Source organism: Fomitiporia mediterranea, assembly GCF_000271605.1.
Source record: "Fomitiporia mediterranea MF3/22 unplaced genomic scaffold FOMMEscaffold_2, whole genome shotgun sequence".
Lineage (NCBI taxonomy): Eukaryota > Fungi > Basidiomycota > Agaricomycetes > Hymenochaetales > Hymenochaetaceae > Fomitiporia > Fomitiporia mediterranea.
This window is the reverse complement of record NW_006760387.1, coordinates 2,350,043-2,369,558: the sequence shown is the minus strand read 5'-3', so window position 1 is coordinate 2,369,558 and position 19,516 is coordinate 2,350,043. Positions and strand designations below refer to the sequence as shown.

Here is a 19,516-nt window from a genome sequence, read left to right as displayed (position 1 = left end):
CTGAAAGTGTAAGAGTAGAGAACTATAACATTACTCATTCTCTAAAACCAATTGTCTTAATTAGTAAACATTAGACTTAGTTAATAGTTTAGACATAAGTTAGAATAGTAGGGTTTAGAAATCTGTAAGACAGAGTTAATACAGAGTACTCAGATAAAGTTGATAGAAGTCTTAGATTGCCTTAGTAGTATGAGTAAGATTCTTAGCAGGTTCTTAAGTGTATTCTTCAACTGAGTATCCTTTCTAGTAAATAAGGAACTTGAGCTTTCTGTATACTAGTTTAGTATCTACTATATACTCTACTTTGTATTCTAGTTTAGAACTGATGAGTTCTGGTAGAGGTAGTAAGAGTCTTTGTTATGAAGGAAAACCTAGATTATAGTACTAAGACAACAGAACCTTGTTAAATACTAAGTGTATACACTTTCATATTACTAGAAGTTAGAGTTTGTAAGTAGAGACACTAACCTTTTTTTCAATAATGAAGGGTCTAAAGTACTTGTTGTCCAACTTCTTCATTAAGTAATCTGTAGTTAGATTAGTAGCTTCTAGTATAACTTTGTTACTAGGCTAGTAATTCTTAACTGTAGATCTCTTCCAATTATAGTTCTACTTTATAACCTATACTACCTTCTCTAAAAGAGCTTGTGTGTTCTCCCTAGTCTTGTGTATCTGTTTTACAAAGTCTGTTACAGATTCAGAACTATTGTTCTAGTTCAGAACTGTCCTCTAGTACAAATGTCTTTTATAGTTGAGGAAGAACAGAGACTGTCCTATTATAGAGTGTTACTAGTTATTGTGTATAAATTCTGTTAGAGCTAACTATTCAGACTAGTCCAACTACTAATAATTAATGAATATCTAGAGATAGAGCTTGATCTTCTAATTGACTCACTCAGTTTAACTATTAGTCTGTAAGTAATATATAGTAAAAGGGTTCTCTTGAATTCTAAGAAGTATATACAAGTCTTACATGAATTTTGACTTGAATTACAGTCTATAATTGTGAATGAGCTTCTGAGAGAGCCTATACAACTAAAAGACATAATCCTAATAAATGTATACTATACTTTCAGAAGTAAGTTCTGTTCAGGTTGGAACTGTGTAGACTTACTTAAAGAATCAGTTAACAATTATACAGATAGTATTGTAACTCTAAGACTTGGGTAGCTTACTAATCAGGTCTACTAAGACTTCTTCCTAAGAGTGATCTAGGATCTAATACAAATATAAAGGAGTCTGAACCCTTGTCTAGTAAGCCTTAGTCTATTAGTACATATTGTAACTAGTTACATACTTTAGGATTTCCCTCTATATTCCTAACTACTAGTAGTTCTGAGTAATGAGTTCTTGTGTTTTGTGTCAGCCTAAATGTTCTACAGTTAGATTGTTGTAATGAGCTTAGACAATGTCCTTCTACAGCTTCTAATCCTTTAGAACATACAGTCAGCCTTTCTAGTAAACCTGTCCATTCTTATCCTCCTCCTAGTCTTTAACCTACTTCTCTAACTACTTTACTATAACCTAGTCCTGTATGTGTCTTAGAGCTTATTATATACAAGTGACAAAGTTGACATTCTTAGATTCAAGTTAGATCTCTTGGATTGTCTTAGATACAAACTAGGAATTGTTTAGGAGAACAAGATTTTTGTTATCATTCTCCCCCCTTTCATAACCTACTTGTCTTAAGAGTAAATCAGCTTTTGTTATTTGTGTTCTAGGTTTATGAGTCAGTATAAAGTTATAGTCCTACAGTTCTAACATTTAATAGGCCTAGTAGTAGTTGAGCTTCTGAGACACTCAGAAGTACTAGAGATTAAAGTAATTACTCTAAATCTTAAACTTTTGTATAGTACTAAGGAGGTATTAACACTACTCCTCTAGGGAACAAACAATTGTAAGGAGTTCCTTGTTATAAATAAAGTAGTTCTGTTCTGTTACAGAGAGGGATTCTAATCAGAATACTAGGTGAATTCAATTAATTGGTAGGAGTACTTGTAGGATAGTAGGAAGATTTTAGAGTGTCTTAGTAAAGTAGTTGTTAGCATTTATTCTGGATAAATGTGTCATATGTCTTAGACATGTCTTCCAAGACATACATCTGAGACACACAATATTAGATAGCATATATAATACTTAATATAAGGACAATGAAGCTCATAGGACACATATAACAGTACACAACACATTACCAACTATGCAGTTGACTTGTATCAATGCCTACACACTATGAGCAGAGCCCACTGAACCCCTACTAGTGTGAACTACTCTAAGGGAATCATTGTGACCTCAAAACACTAACAGGTTATGAGCCTTGTGCTCCCTGCTCATGTCTACATTGTTACTACACTTTTATCTTACCCTCTACAAATGCGACTCTTCGAAATCATCATCTAAATGATTATGATTCCTCCTCACTAGCTATATGCATGACTATATGCACCACAATTGTTATTGTGAATGCTTTGGTGTACTATATACTATAGTACAAATGATATGATATGCTCAATCATACTAAACTTGATAAGTATTATTGAACTACTCTATTTAATGCTGAATCAATTTGATTCTACATGTACAATCCATTCTAATTGTCTACAAACCTTTGGCACTCTCATCTGAGCATACCAAATACAAATCGTCTTGTCTGGAAGACTACAATCACTTTATACAACAAGATATGGTTGATACTTGTAACCAGAATGTATTATCTACATGGACCTAGACACACCTGTCTGAGCATCCCAAACATGCATCAATTTATTAAACTAACGAGACATGTATTGGATACACAATACAAGACATATATTGGATACAGACAATGTATCAGATGTCTAAGACATACAGACAGATGAACTAGTTGCTTTAAATGTAATGAGTACTCAATAATACTATATCCAAACACTGAATTACTTCATCTTACACCACAGAGACACATTATATTAATAATGTCTCACATAACAAACAAACATTTGATAGTATATTAATAATATAAATGATTAATACTATAAACAAAAGAACAATGCTAGTGAAGCATAATAACAATATAAAGAAATATATTGCAAATGTATAATCAATCAAATAATGATTAGGCAAACGAATAAAATGAAAACAAGAGTATAAATGCTACTAAAGCATAATAACTTGAATATAAAAACGATTTATACTATCACAAATGAACAATCACAATAAATAACATATATTTACGAAATACAAACATATCACATAGATAAACGAATATACGAATGTACAAAGTAATAATAATGCATTCGAACACATAAAACTATTAATTGTTGAATAACACAATGTTGTATGCAAAATACAATCGAACAAACACATAATAACACATAAAACAAGTAATAAAACATACAAAACAACATTGCAAACAGTCTAAACATATAATAACAAACATATATACTTATACAAAGTATTACATTAAATTAAAACATAACACTATAAACAAAGAAACAATATAATGATGCATATATACATAATATTGACATTATAAACTATACAGACAAATACATATCTTATACCTCACACAATTACTATTACAATGCAAAAATCAGACAAACAATAGTTACAAATACACTGTAACAATATTATGTATACCAATCATAAGATATACATGATAATGAAGTATTAAGTCAATACAATTAATACAAACAGTTTAAACAATATAAACATATTTCAGACACATTGAAAATATTATTAACATACAAAATGTTATAAACAATTAAATGTCACTTAAAAACTTGACAAAATACAATAATACAGACGTAAACGAAACAACTAATACTACAAAACATTAGAGCCTAATATTGGATAGTCTGAAGGGCCATACAACAGAACAAACACTACTGCCAAGTACACAAAAGACAAACAAATGTTGGAACAAAATCCAAAGAAACAAACATAAGTTCAGAACTTGATTGAATGCTTTACAAATGATTAAACACAACATGTGACAGATTTAATAGATCACTGCAAACAGCAGAAAGATAGAATTCACAAAGAATAAATCTATGATCAATACTTAAAGCATATCATTAGCTATTTGAAGTTCAAACAATATCATAACAGTGTATTCTTCATTAACAGCCTTGCTTGAGCTTGTGCCTATCACAAAAGAATAAAATACATAAACAGAACAGAAACAAAACACTATAGCTCAAATACTTTTGTCATCAAACAGAAGACAAACAATACTGAGCAAATCTAAACAATGTATCATAATGTATACAAATAAAACAAACGAAATCACAAACTTATGCTTGCTAAAACAACACTATACCAAATGATTAACAAACTATTTGGATGTACACATAATAATCAAACAAAATACACAAGCATACATGTAATCTATTTGAGTATAAACTTGAATAACAAAGAGTACAAATGCTATAAAGAATTAATAACGAAATCAGACAAAAATAACGAATAACATTAAAGTTATTGAACAAAACACATTCACACATTAATACACAATGCTTAAACGAATGATTAAATGACGAAAATGTATGAACAAATTAATTACACACACACGAAAGCCAATTGCTCAAAGCAAACCTTCTCAAATTGAAGGGGAGTAATAACAGTATATATTCACAAAACATAAAACATAATGAATAAATCAAAACATAGCAAACAATTAAATGATGCAGAAATATTGACTATGTTACTATTTAACCTTGCACATCCTACAAAACATAATTACAAAGTTATTGCAACGAATAAGAAGCGAATCTGTTGAATTCAACAATGAAATACTTATGCAAGAGACATTTTCTCTGAAATCTTTAATAGTCACACCATACATAGCACCAATTGAACGTATTACAAACAAATATATTATGGAGCATATACCTAAACACAAAGAAGTATGCTACATACAAAGATGTTGAGTGGAAAAGCATCTCTGGTACATAACAAACTATACAGAAATATTGAACACAACTATGCTTTCCTTAAATGGAACGTATAATACATTGAAAATAACAATCACACATTACACAAAACTTACAATGCTTATTCCCTAGCATGTAGGACATAATAGCAAATAAATAATTAAATAAACAAAATAATATTCAAATGTATGACTGGGAAATAATCTAGGCAATGAAGCCAAGGAATAGCACATATTCCCAAAGCAATCTACACTAGACACACAAAGCACTCACTAAAAATTAAAAGAAGCAACAGATGTAACAGTGATCAAAACATTAATCCTTTCAAATAAAACAAGATAATGTTGATCATAATGAACAAAAATGAGCAATACACTCAAAATAAACAAAATAAATTCATATTTCATAACAAACACACACATATATTCAGCAAATAAAGCAAATATAATGATTAAAACAATATCAAACAGAATTTAACACAAAATAAACAATAAACAAACGAATATTACAATATATGATGAAAAATAGAACTGTAAGATACACTATTTCATCTATCTACAAAATAAAAACAACAAACACATATTATGATTGTACAAAGCAATATATTAATCAAATAAACATTACACAACAATAATAAAAACATTATCACAACAATAAAACAATACAAACATATGAATAATGTTATAGTTTGTAAAAGTCAAAGGACACATTAACTAATAACAAACACAATACACACATATATTGATATTAAATATATCTATTACAAAACGGTAAAACAATACAAATGTATTATATGTTTAAAAACATAAATAATGTGCCTAAACAGACTTACAAACAGTCAGATAATAAAATAAAACAAATTACAATGAATAAAACCTCAATCAACCTTAATATGAAGCACTCTGACATATCATAAATGATATTACAAACAATACAATGCTTCAATATAAAGGCATAGAACTACTATTAAATGCTTAAAAAAAGTATGAATATGAAACAAAACAAACAAAGATGATACATGATGAATAGAGGACATCATAATAACATTAATAACACATTTTACAAGTATGATTCAACAGTTTCATTGCAAAAGTAAAAGTGGAAAAACTACTAGTAACACAATTCAAATACACAAGAATACAAATTAATGTGAACAAATTAATAACACACACATTGTTATTAAATATAGTATTAACTATACAAACGAAACAATACAAACAAAGTACAATTCTAATTACACAACGAGTGTAAGAATATAAAACAAACTACACATATAATAATACGAATACAAATGAAACGAATAATGGAACAACTGCAGAACAGTGTAGTATGAAGAAATAAACATACTATGACACAAAACAAACAATATGACATGAAAAACAAACAAAACAAAGTTATAACATATCATATTAAATTGCAAACAAGAAAACTACTATCATACAAATGATAAAACATTATAGTGACAACTATAACATTAATAATATTAAAACTACAAACAAACGAACACTAAAGAGATCCTACAGCTCTCTTGACAATCATAATTGAATTAACAATCAATTTATTACATCAAACGTTATAATAATACATCAGACAAATGTAACACTTACAGTGGACTTAATATACGAAGCAAACAAAATGAAGGGCAAGTATGAAGGAGCAGACAATAAGCTTCATATGTAAGAAGAAGGCTGAGGAGCAGGTTGAATTCAGTGTCAAAATGTAGAATACACAGGGTAGATAGAGTACTTATACTTATAACAAATTTATTACTGTAATAAGTAGAGCCAGGCATCTTGAAAGGAGAATGGAGAGTGTAAGATATACAAGAAAATAGCCTGTATATGCACTTAATGTGCTCTTCCTATATAGTCACATGACTGTGCTTCTTAGTATATTTTATACTTCTTAAGGATTTACATTATAGTATACAATCAAATGTTTATTTTTTTTTCAAACTCTGTATGTTTGCAAGTGTAAACAAGTAGGTTCAAGTACTTGTACACACTTACAGACAGTTGCACAGATCTCATCTCTATTTGGTATCTATTAAGGTATATACTACTGTTAGTGTTTTAAGGTTGCAATGATTCCCTTAGAGTAGTTCACACCAGTAGGGGTTCAGTAGGCTCTGCTCATAGTGTGTAGGTGTTGATACAAGTCGACTGTGTAGTTGGTAATGTGTTGTGTACCATTATATGTGTCCTATGAGCTTCATTGTCCTTATATTAAGTATTATATATGCTATCTAATATTGTGTGTCTCAGATGTATGTCTCGGAAGACATGTCTAAGACATATGACACATTTATCCAGAATAAATGCTAACACTCCCCTTCAAACTTATACTAGTTGATCAGGCTAATATAATGTTTAATAAGTGTTTGTTCGTTGTTTTACTAATATCATTTACATCTACAATGTAAATGTTTTGTGGCTCATACAGTGTATCCTACTCTAAGGATTTCCTTAATAACTTACTGTTTAGTACTTTAGATTATATTTTCAAAGCATTCTTCAGGTATGTCTTAAAGGTTATAAATCATATACATGCTACTACATTCTAATCCATGTCTCTTTAGAGTTGACTGTACTTCATTCAAGATGCTTAGTGACCTTATTAAGGATGATAAGGTCTTTAGGAGAACTAGTAAATATTTGTAGCATTCTTATTAGGAGCAACTTGTCATATTTCTACTGTGTTACAGTAGTACAACAGACATTAAGGTTGTAGAGCAATCATCCATTACAGTAGGCACAGTACCTCTATACTGTGCCTGTGTCTGTACTACTTTTTGCTGGCTCAGGCCTTGGTTTCTTACTTGGCCTACTAGTAAACATTGTCTAGAACTGAAATTATGTCTTTAAGCTGAAGGATTTCCAGGGTGTATTAGTATGGTGGACAGTTTACTCATCCTACTTGCTACAAAACCTAGGAAAGATGGAAATCTTTACTTTAGTAGAAAAAAGTACTATTTAGTAAGTATAATAGTCTTTTTGTCTTTTTGCATTTCTCTCATAGTCCTTTCTCTTAGATTGTTCTTTAGGCAGTCTGTAATGACAGAAAGCACTTTACTGAGTTTGACTTAGGCTGGCCCAGAAATTTTCAAGACACTACTGTTTTTAAAGAGTCTAGAATATAGAGATTCCTAGTAGAGCACTTTGATAGAGACAAGTATATTCTAGCTGATAAAGGTACACCATCTGTACTATGAGTACTATTTGGTTCATCATAATCTCCTAGAACAGTATAGGGTTCATTAATGTTTCGATTTTATATAGGTTACCTACTCACCCAGTTTACTATCTGCCTGTTCACTAATTACAAACATACAAACAACCCTTAAGAGTCTTACTGTTGCTGAGATTTTAACTTCAAACTCTTACATTACTGTATTACAATTGAGTACACATTTAAAATGCTCAAAGGACAATTCACTTCCCTACAAAGTTTTCCTGAATACAAGCTCAACATTATTTATATGACAGTTGAAGCTCTGATAGTTATACACAATATATTGATTGATTTAAACAACAACCCAGAAACTATTACAAACTATAACAGTCATAATAACACAGGCCTTTTTACTGCTACTCAAGGTAGTGAAGACTAAATAGTAGTAGAACAGGCCAGGAATATAAATCACATGAGTAGAAACAAGCTTTATGTTGAGAGGGAAAACTTAAGGGGGCACACATAGACAAGGGGTGAGGTGACAATTGACTGCTCAGTGTCTCTCATCCTTATATTGTATGTATTCTAACTGAGACATTATGAAGTCATTGTCTTGTGGTTTGTCTATTGATAAACTAATCATCTCATAATACTCCCCTTCAAACTCTTACTAGTCTGAGTAAACTAATAAGATGTTTGACTTGTAGTACATGTAGTGCTTTTGTTATTAATTTCACAATGCCATATTACAAACAGTATAATGAACATTATCAAATAGATAATATATGAGAATTCAGTACATATTGTATTATACAGAACAAACAAATGTATAAACTACAACCTAGAGGCCAATACACACAATAGCTAGGTTATGATACTAACAGTAAAGGTCACTTAGTGTGTCATAATAATAAAGTTACTGTTGAACACAACATACAATTCATAGACAAACTAATGTCTAGGATTGAAGGGGAGAATAATTATAATAATGATACATCAAACAATAATAAAACTCTTCCTAATAACAATAATAAAGATAAAGAACCTGTCATACAACACTCTACACAAGAGTAAAGACTGGTTAAACAAACTATAAGTTTAAATTACAAAGACAATATAAACCTAACTATGTATCTAACAGAATTTAACAAATTCCTTAACAAAATCTATAACAATCCATTAATGTATTACAATACTATAACATGTATAGACAAAGAACAGTAGATCAAAGCTATGAAGGATGAAATACAGTCACTTCAACAATGAAACACATAGATATATACTATCCCCCCTACAAATACAAATATAATTGGAACAAAATTTGTCTATAAAATCAAAAGACTGGCTAACAGCTAAATAGACAAATACAAAGCACAATTTGTAGTGTAAGGATATGCTTAAAAGAATAGAATAGACTTCTATTCTGACAACTTATTTGCTCCAGTAACAAAACTATCAATAGTACAATTATTGTTATCTTGGGCAGCATCTAAGAACTATGAAATACATTAGATAGATGTAAAATCTGTATATCTTTACAGAGAACTAAATGAGGACAAACTCATTTATGTGAAACCACTGTCAGGCAGGCTACTTACAGATATTAAACCTGAACAGGTATTACACTTAAATAAAGCATTATACAGATTGAAACAAGTAGGTAGACAATGGTACAAGAAGATTACCAAACTACTACTTAAGATCAGATTAGAACAAGCTAATTACAATCACACTGTATTTTACAAGAAACAAAATAATAAAACAATTCTTGTAACATTTATACACATTGACAATATTACAATTATTAGCAAAACTATTACTATAATAACAGTATTTAAACATGCATTAAGACAACACATTGTATTTACTAACAGTAACAAAATACATTGGTTACTTAGTATTGAAATAAGCTAAGATAGACTTTAACAAACAATTAGCTTATAGTAAAAGCATTATATTGAAAGTATAATCAAGTGTTACTACTTCAAAAACAAAAAGGCACTACAAACACCTATTACTCCTAGAATAGATCTATCTAATGATACAAACAATATGTACAATACAAACAAAAGTAATAATAAAACAATACTATACATGAATATGGTAGGATTGTTAAAATATGTTACAGATTGTACACAGTCAGACATATCTTATATTACTAGGCAATTAGTGTGCTACTTACAAAAGCCCTAAATGTATCACTACAAAGTAGTGAAACATTGCTTTACATATTTAAAATATACAACAAATTGCTGGCTTCAACTTGGAAGCACAAATGCCTTAAAACTATAAGGCTATTGTGATACAGACAGACAAATGACAGAAGGACATAAAGTAATAAACAGTTACATCTTTCAATTAGCTAAATCAACTATATCCTGGTCAAGCAAACAGTAAAACCTGGTACTACTATCTGTTTACAAAGCAAAGTTGCAAGTGCTAGCATATACTACTCAAGAAGCCATTTGGCTCAAACGATTTGCTGAAGAAGTACTACAGACTGAATCAGCACCCATTACAATTTATTACAATAATCAAGGTGTAATAAAGACTGTAAAGTCTGACAAAATAACATACAACACTCACACTAAACACCTTGATTTACAAAAAGACTTTGTACAATGTTACATTCAAAACAATTACATTAATGTATGCTATGTTCAATCACAGAACCAATTAGTAGACATCCTTACAAAAGCTCTCCACATCCTACAGATCAAGCATCTAAACAAACTATTAGGTATACAGTCCTAGTTCTTAATTAATGCTTAAAGGGGAGTATTAGATTGTGCTCTAGATTAGAAAATCCCTAATTGCCTTATGTAGAGTTACTACACTTGGAATGTCTCAGACTATCAGACTTTACTATATAGTATATAAGGCAGACACTTGCTTAATGTCTTAATAAGAGAGAGTACTTAGAGTACTCCTACTACACTAGTTAAAAGTAAGTTACAGAATCCTTCACAGGAATTTACTATAAGGACTAGACTAGTAACTGTTTATTGACAACATATGTTTTGTCACATGAATCTGATGTTGGCTAACATTATATTCTTCATTCTTAATGTACTTATAAAGTACTTTTTAAGATGTCAGAGTGAGCTAGTTACTCAATGCCAAAATTGTGTATATGAAGGATTATTTCATTACCTATTTCAGATCCTATAGACCTCTCCATTTGTAATTCTAAGGCAGATATCAAGTTGTAGAGTGTTAATAGTAATAATATGTAAAAAGATCTAAAAGTAAAGGACAGAGTTGCCTGATTTATTTGCTTATATATGGTTAACAGTGTACACCCTGTTACTAATACACTATCATAATAATGTAGTGTTTCAGTACTCTTTCAATTACACAAACATCTCTGTTGAAACATAGTTCTATTATAAAATGATCTCATCTGTAAACCTACTCTGTCTCAGATAGTAATAAGAATGATTCTACTATATTAACTATGGTTGTACTAGTAATTAGTAAGGTTGAGGCAAGATTACAGCTTCTTGAACTTAGGATCCATTATCTATCATACTAAATTTTCCAAATGTAAAACTAGTCCAAATTTTCTGTAAGTTAAGTATGTGTACATTACTAGAATAGGGTGAAGTACACCTAAGATACATACTGTTAGGAATTGTAAAATACAGTAACTAAGTTTGGAAAAGCTTAACTCAAGACTTGGAACCAAGTAGTTTATATACAAAACCCTATTAGTTACAAGTCTAGAGATTAGCCAGATTAACTAGGCTACCTTTGTTGTCCTGCTTAGTAAGAACTCCAGCTCAGCATTATTAACCTCTAATCATTACTAATGAGTGATTAATCTATTAGTAGAGAGAGGGGACAGGAAGGAGTAGGTACTAAGTCAGTTAGAAAAAGGTAACAAAACCTGAGAACAAGGTCTTTATCTCTTTAAGATTAAACACATACTCTAGCACAGTATTACTTAATAACCTCAACCAAAGACAAGTCATTTAGAATGCTTGTATAGAGAGGGGATCTAGAAAGAGTATAGTGTTTAGAGTAAGAAGTATAAAGGAAAAGACTAGGAGAAAACCTAAAGAGATAAAAGGAAAATATTATACTTACTTAGAGAGAAACTATATAGCTAGCTAGAAACACTTTGTACAAAGACAAAGGACTATTAAAGCTAGTAAAGAGTCAGAGCTAATACTCTAAAGCTCTATACTTGAGGAGGACTAGTACTAGTGAAGGAAAGGGAACAGAGAGCTCTGAGGAGAGACTATAGAAAAGTAGTCTCCTTTATACACTTTGCCTATATAGATAGGAAAGTAATAAAGTCATAAATATGAGAACTATATGAGGACAACATGAGGAATACATGAGACAATCTAGAACTTTGGTTGTAAGTTCTATGATTAAATACAGAAGCACAAAGATAAGGCTAGAAGTTAATAAGGATAATTGTCTCCTAAACTAAGTCTATTAAAGAAGACTTAGAGAAAGATCTAGAACATTGGTTGTCAGTTCTAGAGTGTACACAAGACAGTCTAGAACTTTGGTTGTAAGTTTTAGGGGCAGTACAGAAGCACAGCCTTTTATATTACAAGAGTCATAAGGAGTCATTAAAAGTCATAATACTCTACCTTATAAGAAAGTGTATTACAAACTAGTGTACAGGAAGTACAGGTCAAGTCAGACAGAGTTATAGGAATAATAGAGAGCTCTACTTTATGAGAAAAGTATTACACAGCTTACACAGTATAACTAGTTAGGAGGACTCATAAGGAGTCATTAGAAGTATGAGAGGAAGTATAGAAGACATAACAATACAGTAAAGGAGTCATTAGAAGATTAATCTAGAATACAAGAAGACACAAACTAGTGTTAGTAGATTAATAGAAGACACAAACCAGTGTAGCATACAGTCTAAAGGATTAGCCAGCTCCACTTCATAGGAACAACAGTGAAGAGAGTTACTAAAGTCACTAGAGTAACATCACTCTAGCAAAAGGTATATAAGGAGGCCAGTTTGGCCCTCAAAAGATAGTTTTATCAACTTAAGTTACCTAGTACTTAGAAGTACTCTACTACCAACCTACTAGGCTACACTTGCAGCTTAACTAAAGCAGGACTCCTCTACCCTCTCACTCTACAAGTCTACAAGTCTTACCCTCTATACTCTATTCTGTTACTATTCCTAAGGATTAGGACTAGTAAAGTGAGTATATCTAACACATACTAGTAAGACAATTAGAACCACAAATACTTAGCTGTTCATACATAATGATTCATCACTGTAGTAACTCTATTACTCATCTGTTATTACTACATACTATTATAACAAGTAATTGCATTTAACATGACACAGCAACAGATGGGTTGAACAAGAGAGTAATATAATTGGGGAAAAAAAACATGAGTCTTTAGGCATCTGCAACACCTGGTAGGATTGTATCTTTACACACTACTTTTAGCAAAACCTATATTTTAGACCCAAATGAAAGCAATCTATATTGAGAACTGTAGTCTACAATGCAAGCCACAGCATTAGTAGTGATGATACAAGAATCAATGATACAAGAATCTAATTTCCTTTGATTTCTTCTAGTCGTTTGGAACCTGTGTTATTGCCTATAACGGGCCAATTCTATCATCCGGTACTCGGGGTGATCGGTCATATAAGGTTGTAAAGGCACCCAGCGCAGGATTCGATCTGAAGTTTATTCCTTCGACCTGAACTGAGACCGCAGCGTTTGCTTGTGCATGCGCCACTTGCCGAATTTGCAAGAGAAGGTGGTTGCTTAGAACACCGCAAAGGACACCTTGTAGACTATACCCTGCAACTCAGTATTGATATAACAACCATGAAGCGAATGATCGTACTTTATAAGAATGCGGTTCAAAGGGGCCTTTTAAACATGTCAGCATGAAACGCGAGAAGAGGAAGCGCTGTGTTTCACCTGTTTGAAAAGCAACATCACTAAATTCGTAAATGCCATAGCTGTAAATTATACAATTAACTTCGTTAATTAAAACAGAAGAATGGTTACAACTAGGGACTTACAGATGATGCATAAGAAGTACGTCGCCCCTGTTTGTACATACATACTTAGAAGCAATCACAATAGATTTACAGACGACAGACCTCCGGTCAACATTGTCTTCAGAAGAGTACCAAACGATCCTGATTCACAATCTGCGCTTCTTCAGTAAATTGCAATCCGCAAAATCCTGTAAACTTACAGTAGCTGATCGCTTTCACCAGTAGGAGACCAAAAACGACTTATTTGAGGATGGGCGGTAGGGAGAAAGGAAGTGACTTGAGCACAAGACATACAGAAAGCTGACTAAAGACTTTGAGTCTCACCTGTTGCCTCAATAACGAGAACAAGGTATAATAACCAGTCATTTGTATTGAGGTGGGGGAAAACACACCCGGATTGAATCAGATGGAATGGGGAAGCTGGTGCGGCGGGTTGATTGCAACAGCCGTTGAAGAGGAAGTAAAACTTACTGCTGCCAGACAAGGCAAATGTCACGACCATATAGTAGCCACCGCCTGCGCTACACTTGTGAGGTAAATTAGGATTGATGCGTCTTGTATACTAGTAGCTAAACAAACGCACCATTATCACAATTACCAAGATGATTAGGACAATCCTGTTTAGTCCCCAAACTGCGTATACTCGCAATGACAGTGTTACTGCACACTCATTAGTATCATGTTATAGATAGTTAGACTACATAAATTAACTCACTCTCTGCACAGTAACAACACGAGAGAAGTAAGACTGGAATGAATAATTAACCTGATCGAATTAGAATTTGAGGCCATAATACGACTTACCACTAGAAATGACCATAATTGGTCTACAATCCTGACAAAGCGTTATTAAGTTCGAGATTCAGAGTCGTTTGTTAATCATCACAACTAACATCAAGTTTTGTATCGGTAATATTCACTAGAAGACCTTAGGGTGAAATATGACACAACAAATTACTGGGAGATACCTACTGTACGTCGTCAATACTGCTGCGACGATCGGCAGGTAACGATTTACAAAAAAGAGTGCTTTCGGTATTGAAAACCGGGATGGCCATATAAATTCCACCTGTAATCGGAGCTTTGAATGGGTGGGGGAGTGTCTTCAGCGTTCTGAGACCCACCTCTTCTCCAATAGTTATAAGGTACTCGTAAACCTGTTGCAGAGTTTCACCCTAGACGGACAACGGATAGCATTACACGGGCTCACTGCAAGAGCCAGAGCGGCAACTATTGAGAAACCATGCTTAGTCGCACGCTTCGGTGGCCAATTTCACGTCTTTCATTCATGAGCTTACCTGAAAAGTACTGCTTACGATATGTATCAGACATGCTAAAATGTTGAATATCAAAATACGTACACGAAAGATCAATTCATCACGTATCCCAGTTTCTACATAAGACGTGTCCCCCGGCAGCGGTCGAATAGACATTGCGCCGCAAGGTGCTGTCAGTGGGAAGACGTACGAAAAGTAATTTCAGAAAAGACCGCCTTTTCCCGTTTGAGAGTGGGCAGGTTTTTATGATGTTTGAACGACAGAAAACGAAAGTTTCTTCTATATAACACCGATCAAACCGAACGAATCGACTGATTTGCTGCGCATTTGAATTTCTAGTAGATCAAACGTTATGATAATATGTTTTACGATATGTGTTTGTGACCTGTTTGCTTGTATAGCTCAAGCGCCTGGACCTAATAGGCTAATTGTCAGTATGCGATGCAGCCAAGACCTAGGGACCTACTGCGATCATTGTGATGACGATCTTGACATGTTCAATGGCTGGACAAAACCGTGGATCAAATGACACAGTCCGATTTTTCCGTTTGACATAGCTTTATTGATAGACAATGTTGCTGTGTTCTTGGCATTTCTGCTGAGTTTTGCTGTGTTTGGACCGCATCTCAGCGGTCTCACGAACAATGGATGCCAAGCCACCTCCGGACTTCTGAGCAAAGAGAAGCTGTACCACTTAGACCAAGACTAGTCATCAGTGCAAGCATTAACGTCCTCCTTTAGATAGATGTCATTTATCGTCTGCTCTGCCAAAAAATAAAAATCACGTGAGCTTCCGCGAAGATCGGCAATACCTTATATGGTATGCTTATGGCAGATCCCAAGTGTCGAATCGACTCTTCACTTGAGTTCATCAATTATTTCAACTTGTATTGCTCAGTTTTCTCTTCTCACAATATTAAAATGTTATTCCACTGTAGTTCAATATTCCTTACACAATTCATTCATAGCAGCTTGATTTTAAAGCATGCAGTCCTCTGTTCATCTAGACACTGTATAGCCAGCCGTCCTGCAAAATTCCATAAGTAAAACTATAACAATAATACAGTAAAGGTCGAGTTTCTGCAAGTAATGCATAACACCTGTAGAGTTTCTTTGGTGTTATGAATATGATTTTGATCTACCAAATCTTCATTAATTGTAAGAAGTACAAAATGAGAAAACATTCATATATTCTGGCTTTATTCAGCACCAGGTTCAGAAAACGCCCTCAGTATCCTCAGTTTCTTAGTACAGTACTCGTGGAAGTAAACATATTGGATGTTAAAAACTGTTTTGTTGCTATTGAGGGTATCTACTATACAGAATTTGCGCAGAGAACGGCGAAATACGAAAGGAGAAAAGGCGAAAACATATCATACTGCACTTTAAAGAAGATTGATCGAGAGCATTACGGAAATAACGCAAAGAAGTAGTACAATAACAATTACAATTACAGTTTTTTGAAATTCGTGACATCGCCTTGCCTACGCAAACAAACATATCTCAACCAAGAATGTTCCTAATACCTTCCCTCTGCGCAGGCGTCAACCGGTTAGGAAACTCCACTTCCCAACGTACGATCAAATCTCCCTTCCTCGTCACCGTCCCTTCTTTCCGAATCGGCATCCCTTCCCCAGCCACTCGACTCTCCGAACTGGGCTTGATTACACCTGTCGGTAACGGTACACTCAACTTCCGTCCGTCAAGGTGTTCAATCATTCGTATACCGCCGCTGACATTTGTCAACGCATCCACGAGCGGAATCTTCTCCTTCACAATCAAATCTGACCCATCTCGTGAAAATCTGCGATGTGGTTTCTCCTCAACAATGAACACCAAATCCTGCGCATCTCCACTCGGACTCGTCTCGTTCCCCGCACGCGGGAACCTAATCTTCGTCCCACTCTTCCAACCCGGTAACACAGCAATTTCCAAGACTTTCTCTTCTGTTCGGCCGGAGTAGAGTCTTCGACCGACTTTGAGGCGTCTTGTGACGCCTGTGTAGAGGTCTTCTAGGGCGACTTTGAGAGGACGGATGATTTCTGATGGTTCGGGTGCGGGGGATGTTGGTTGGGAGGCTCGGTTTTGGGGTTGGGGGCGACGGGGCATACCGCCCATACCTGGCATACCACCCATGCCGCCCATGCCTCCCATGCTACCCATGCTACCCATGCTACCCATTCCACCTGGCATGCCACCAGGCATACCACCACTGCCCATGAAGAACGTATGTCCATCATCGTCATCGTCATCCTGACCGAACATACTTCCTAAGCCACCTCCACCACCCATTGACTTAAAGAATTGTCTATACAAAAGAACAAAAGAACACCGGTCAGCATCCAATCCTCCACGTCAAACAGAGTAGCAGTAAATCGAACTTACTCGAATATCCGATTTGGATCTGAGGGTGCGAACTTAGTCGACCGAGCCCCAGGTCCACCAGGTCCACCACTAGTAAACGTGAAGGTCGTCCCGCGAGGGAACCCACCAAACGAACCACCCGAAGGGAACCCTCCAGCGCCGAAAGGTCCTCCTGCTGCACCGTCAGGCATAGGTCCAGCACCTTTAAGACCCTCCTCGCCGAACTTGTCGTATATCTCCTTTTTGTTTTTGTCGCTGAGGACCTCAAAGGCTTCTGAGATCTATAAACACAACAGCAGAAAAGCGTTAGTACCGAGACGAATAACAGGAGGGAGGTTAAAGATGTAGGGAAAGCTTACCTCTTTGAACCTCTGAGACGACTCTTCGGAACCGCTGTTTCGATCCGGGTGCCATTTGAGAGCAGCCTTGCGGTAGGCTTTCTTTATTTCTACGTCTGAGGCTTCCCTTGGGACTTCAAGGATTTTGTAGTAGTCTTTGCCCATAGCGGGGTACTAAGTTGTAGATAAGTAGTAGGGGTCTATGGTGAAAGCAGTAGTAGTAGAGTAGAGTCGCGGCGAAAGGGAGGAGAGAGCGTATTTGTATGAGGGAAAGTACGGGAGCGGCGGAGCTCTATAGATTGCAGTCGATGGCTGCCGAAACAAGGCGAATAGTCCAGAATCACCTAGACGTCATTTCACGTGATGCGTATTTACCATCTTTGGGAATAGAGGCCAAAGATAATTACTTTATTTAGACGTACTTTGCTTTGTTGAAGTTGAAATATCTCTGCATCATTTACATGACTTCATAATATAATAGAACAAACGGATCAACTCTCCTTCGCACGCGCCTCAGCCATCTCACCCAACGTCTTGAAACGAAAATCATACGTCGCTTGCGAATCAGTCCCAATCGTTGCATCGTTCCTCTCAATCCACGCAGAGCATATACCCAACGCATTCGCAGGCTCGTGGTCATGGAATAGGCTATTCGCCGTGACTAGCACCTTCTCCTTCTTCACGCCTAACTTCTCCTCGATGGTCTTCAGTGCGGCTTCGAAGTTCGCTGGATCGGGCTTGTATGCACCCAAGTCTTGCGCGGTGAGGACGATATCGAATGTCCCGCCGCCCGATTCGAGCGTCGGACGCGTGAAGGTGTTGAATGAATGATTGTCAACGTTTGAGAGTACGACAAGCTTGTAGTATTTCTTAAGCAAGGCAAGCGCAGCGACTGTGTCCGGGAAGATAGGCCAGAGCTCAATGGACCGACCAAACGCGGTGTCCTCTTCGGAGGTGGAAGAAGTGCCGAGACGAGTTGCAAAGGCCTTGTGTACAGCGGCTAGTAGCTCGTTATACAGCATGTCTGGGTGTTGCACCTGGAGGTCCTTCTCCACAGCTGCGAACGCAAGGAGAGCATCTTTCTTGGAGAACGGCGAGTTTGCACGTCGGAGGACGGGTTGGAGCGCAACGTATATGCCCGTCTCCCAGTCCTAAGCGAATATTTATATATTAGTAGTCATAGAAAGGAGGGTACATACAACTAGAGTGCCATAGACGTCGAAGATCAGTGCTTCGAATTGATTAAGCGTTTTTGGCTGCATTTGCTACACTCGAGCGTTTTTTCTGCATGAGACAATTAGATATTTACGACGCCGTAATAGTAATACATGAGTTCTTACGAACTTTTTGATCTTTCACGGATGGCAGTTGATGCACAAGGAACGCTCAGGCGTGTATGTATGTATGTATGCGTCATAACCGAAGACATTGACTCGGAGTATATTTATCCAC

At 35.0% G+C, this 19,516-nt stretch overlaps 3 protein-coding genes across 3 annotated transcripts; all 3 read right to left on the bottom strand.

Moving 5' to 3' along the window:
* Window positions 1-13,843: 13,843 nt before the first annotated feature.
* Window positions 13,844-15,518, bottom strand: FOMMEDRAFT_25874 (uncharacterized protein; the record flags this gene model as incomplete). Its single annotated transcript, XM_007262849.1, has 13 exons — window positions 13,844-13,879; window positions 14,003-14,043; window positions 14,107-14,133; window positions 14,188-14,238; window positions 14,286-14,324; window positions 14,557-14,611; window positions 14,669-14,745; window positions 14,801-14,833; window positions 14,890-14,912; window positions 15,058-15,260; window positions 15,296-15,315; window positions 15,384-15,393; window positions 15,447-15,518. The coding sequence occupies 13 exons, from the start codon at window positions 15,516-15,518 to the stop codon at window positions 13,844-13,846; spliced, it is 687 nt and encodes a 228-aa protein (XP_007262911.1).
* A 1,120-nt stretch (window positions 15,519-16,638) lies between these two features.
* On the bottom strand, window positions 16,639-18,349 carry FOMMEDRAFT_117529 (DnaJ-domain-containing protein). The gene is made up of 3 exons (XM_007262848.1): window positions 18,086-18,349; window positions 17,748-18,007; window positions 16,639-17,670 (listed from the first exon to the last, which is right to left on the bottom strand). The coding sequence occupies exons 1-3, from the start codon at window positions 18,227-18,229 to the stop codon at window positions 16,866-16,868; spliced, it is 1,209 nt and encodes a 402-aa protein (XP_007262910.1). The 5' UTR covers window positions 18,230-18,349; the 3' UTR covers window positions 16,639-16,865.
* Window positions 18,350-18,489: 140 nt separating this feature from the next.
* On the bottom strand, window positions 18,490-19,330 carry FOMMEDRAFT_102498 (HAD-like protein). The gene is made up of 2 exons (XM_007262847.1): window positions 19,264-19,330; window positions 18,490-19,215 (listed from the first exon to the last, which is right to left on the bottom strand). Exons 1-2 carry the CDS (start codon window positions 19,324-19,326, stop codon window positions 18,556-18,558), a joined length of 723 nt encoding a protein of 240 aa, XP_007262909.1. The 5' UTR covers window positions 19,327-19,330; the 3' UTR covers window positions 18,490-18,555.
* Window positions 19,331-19,516: the final 186 nt, after the last annotated feature.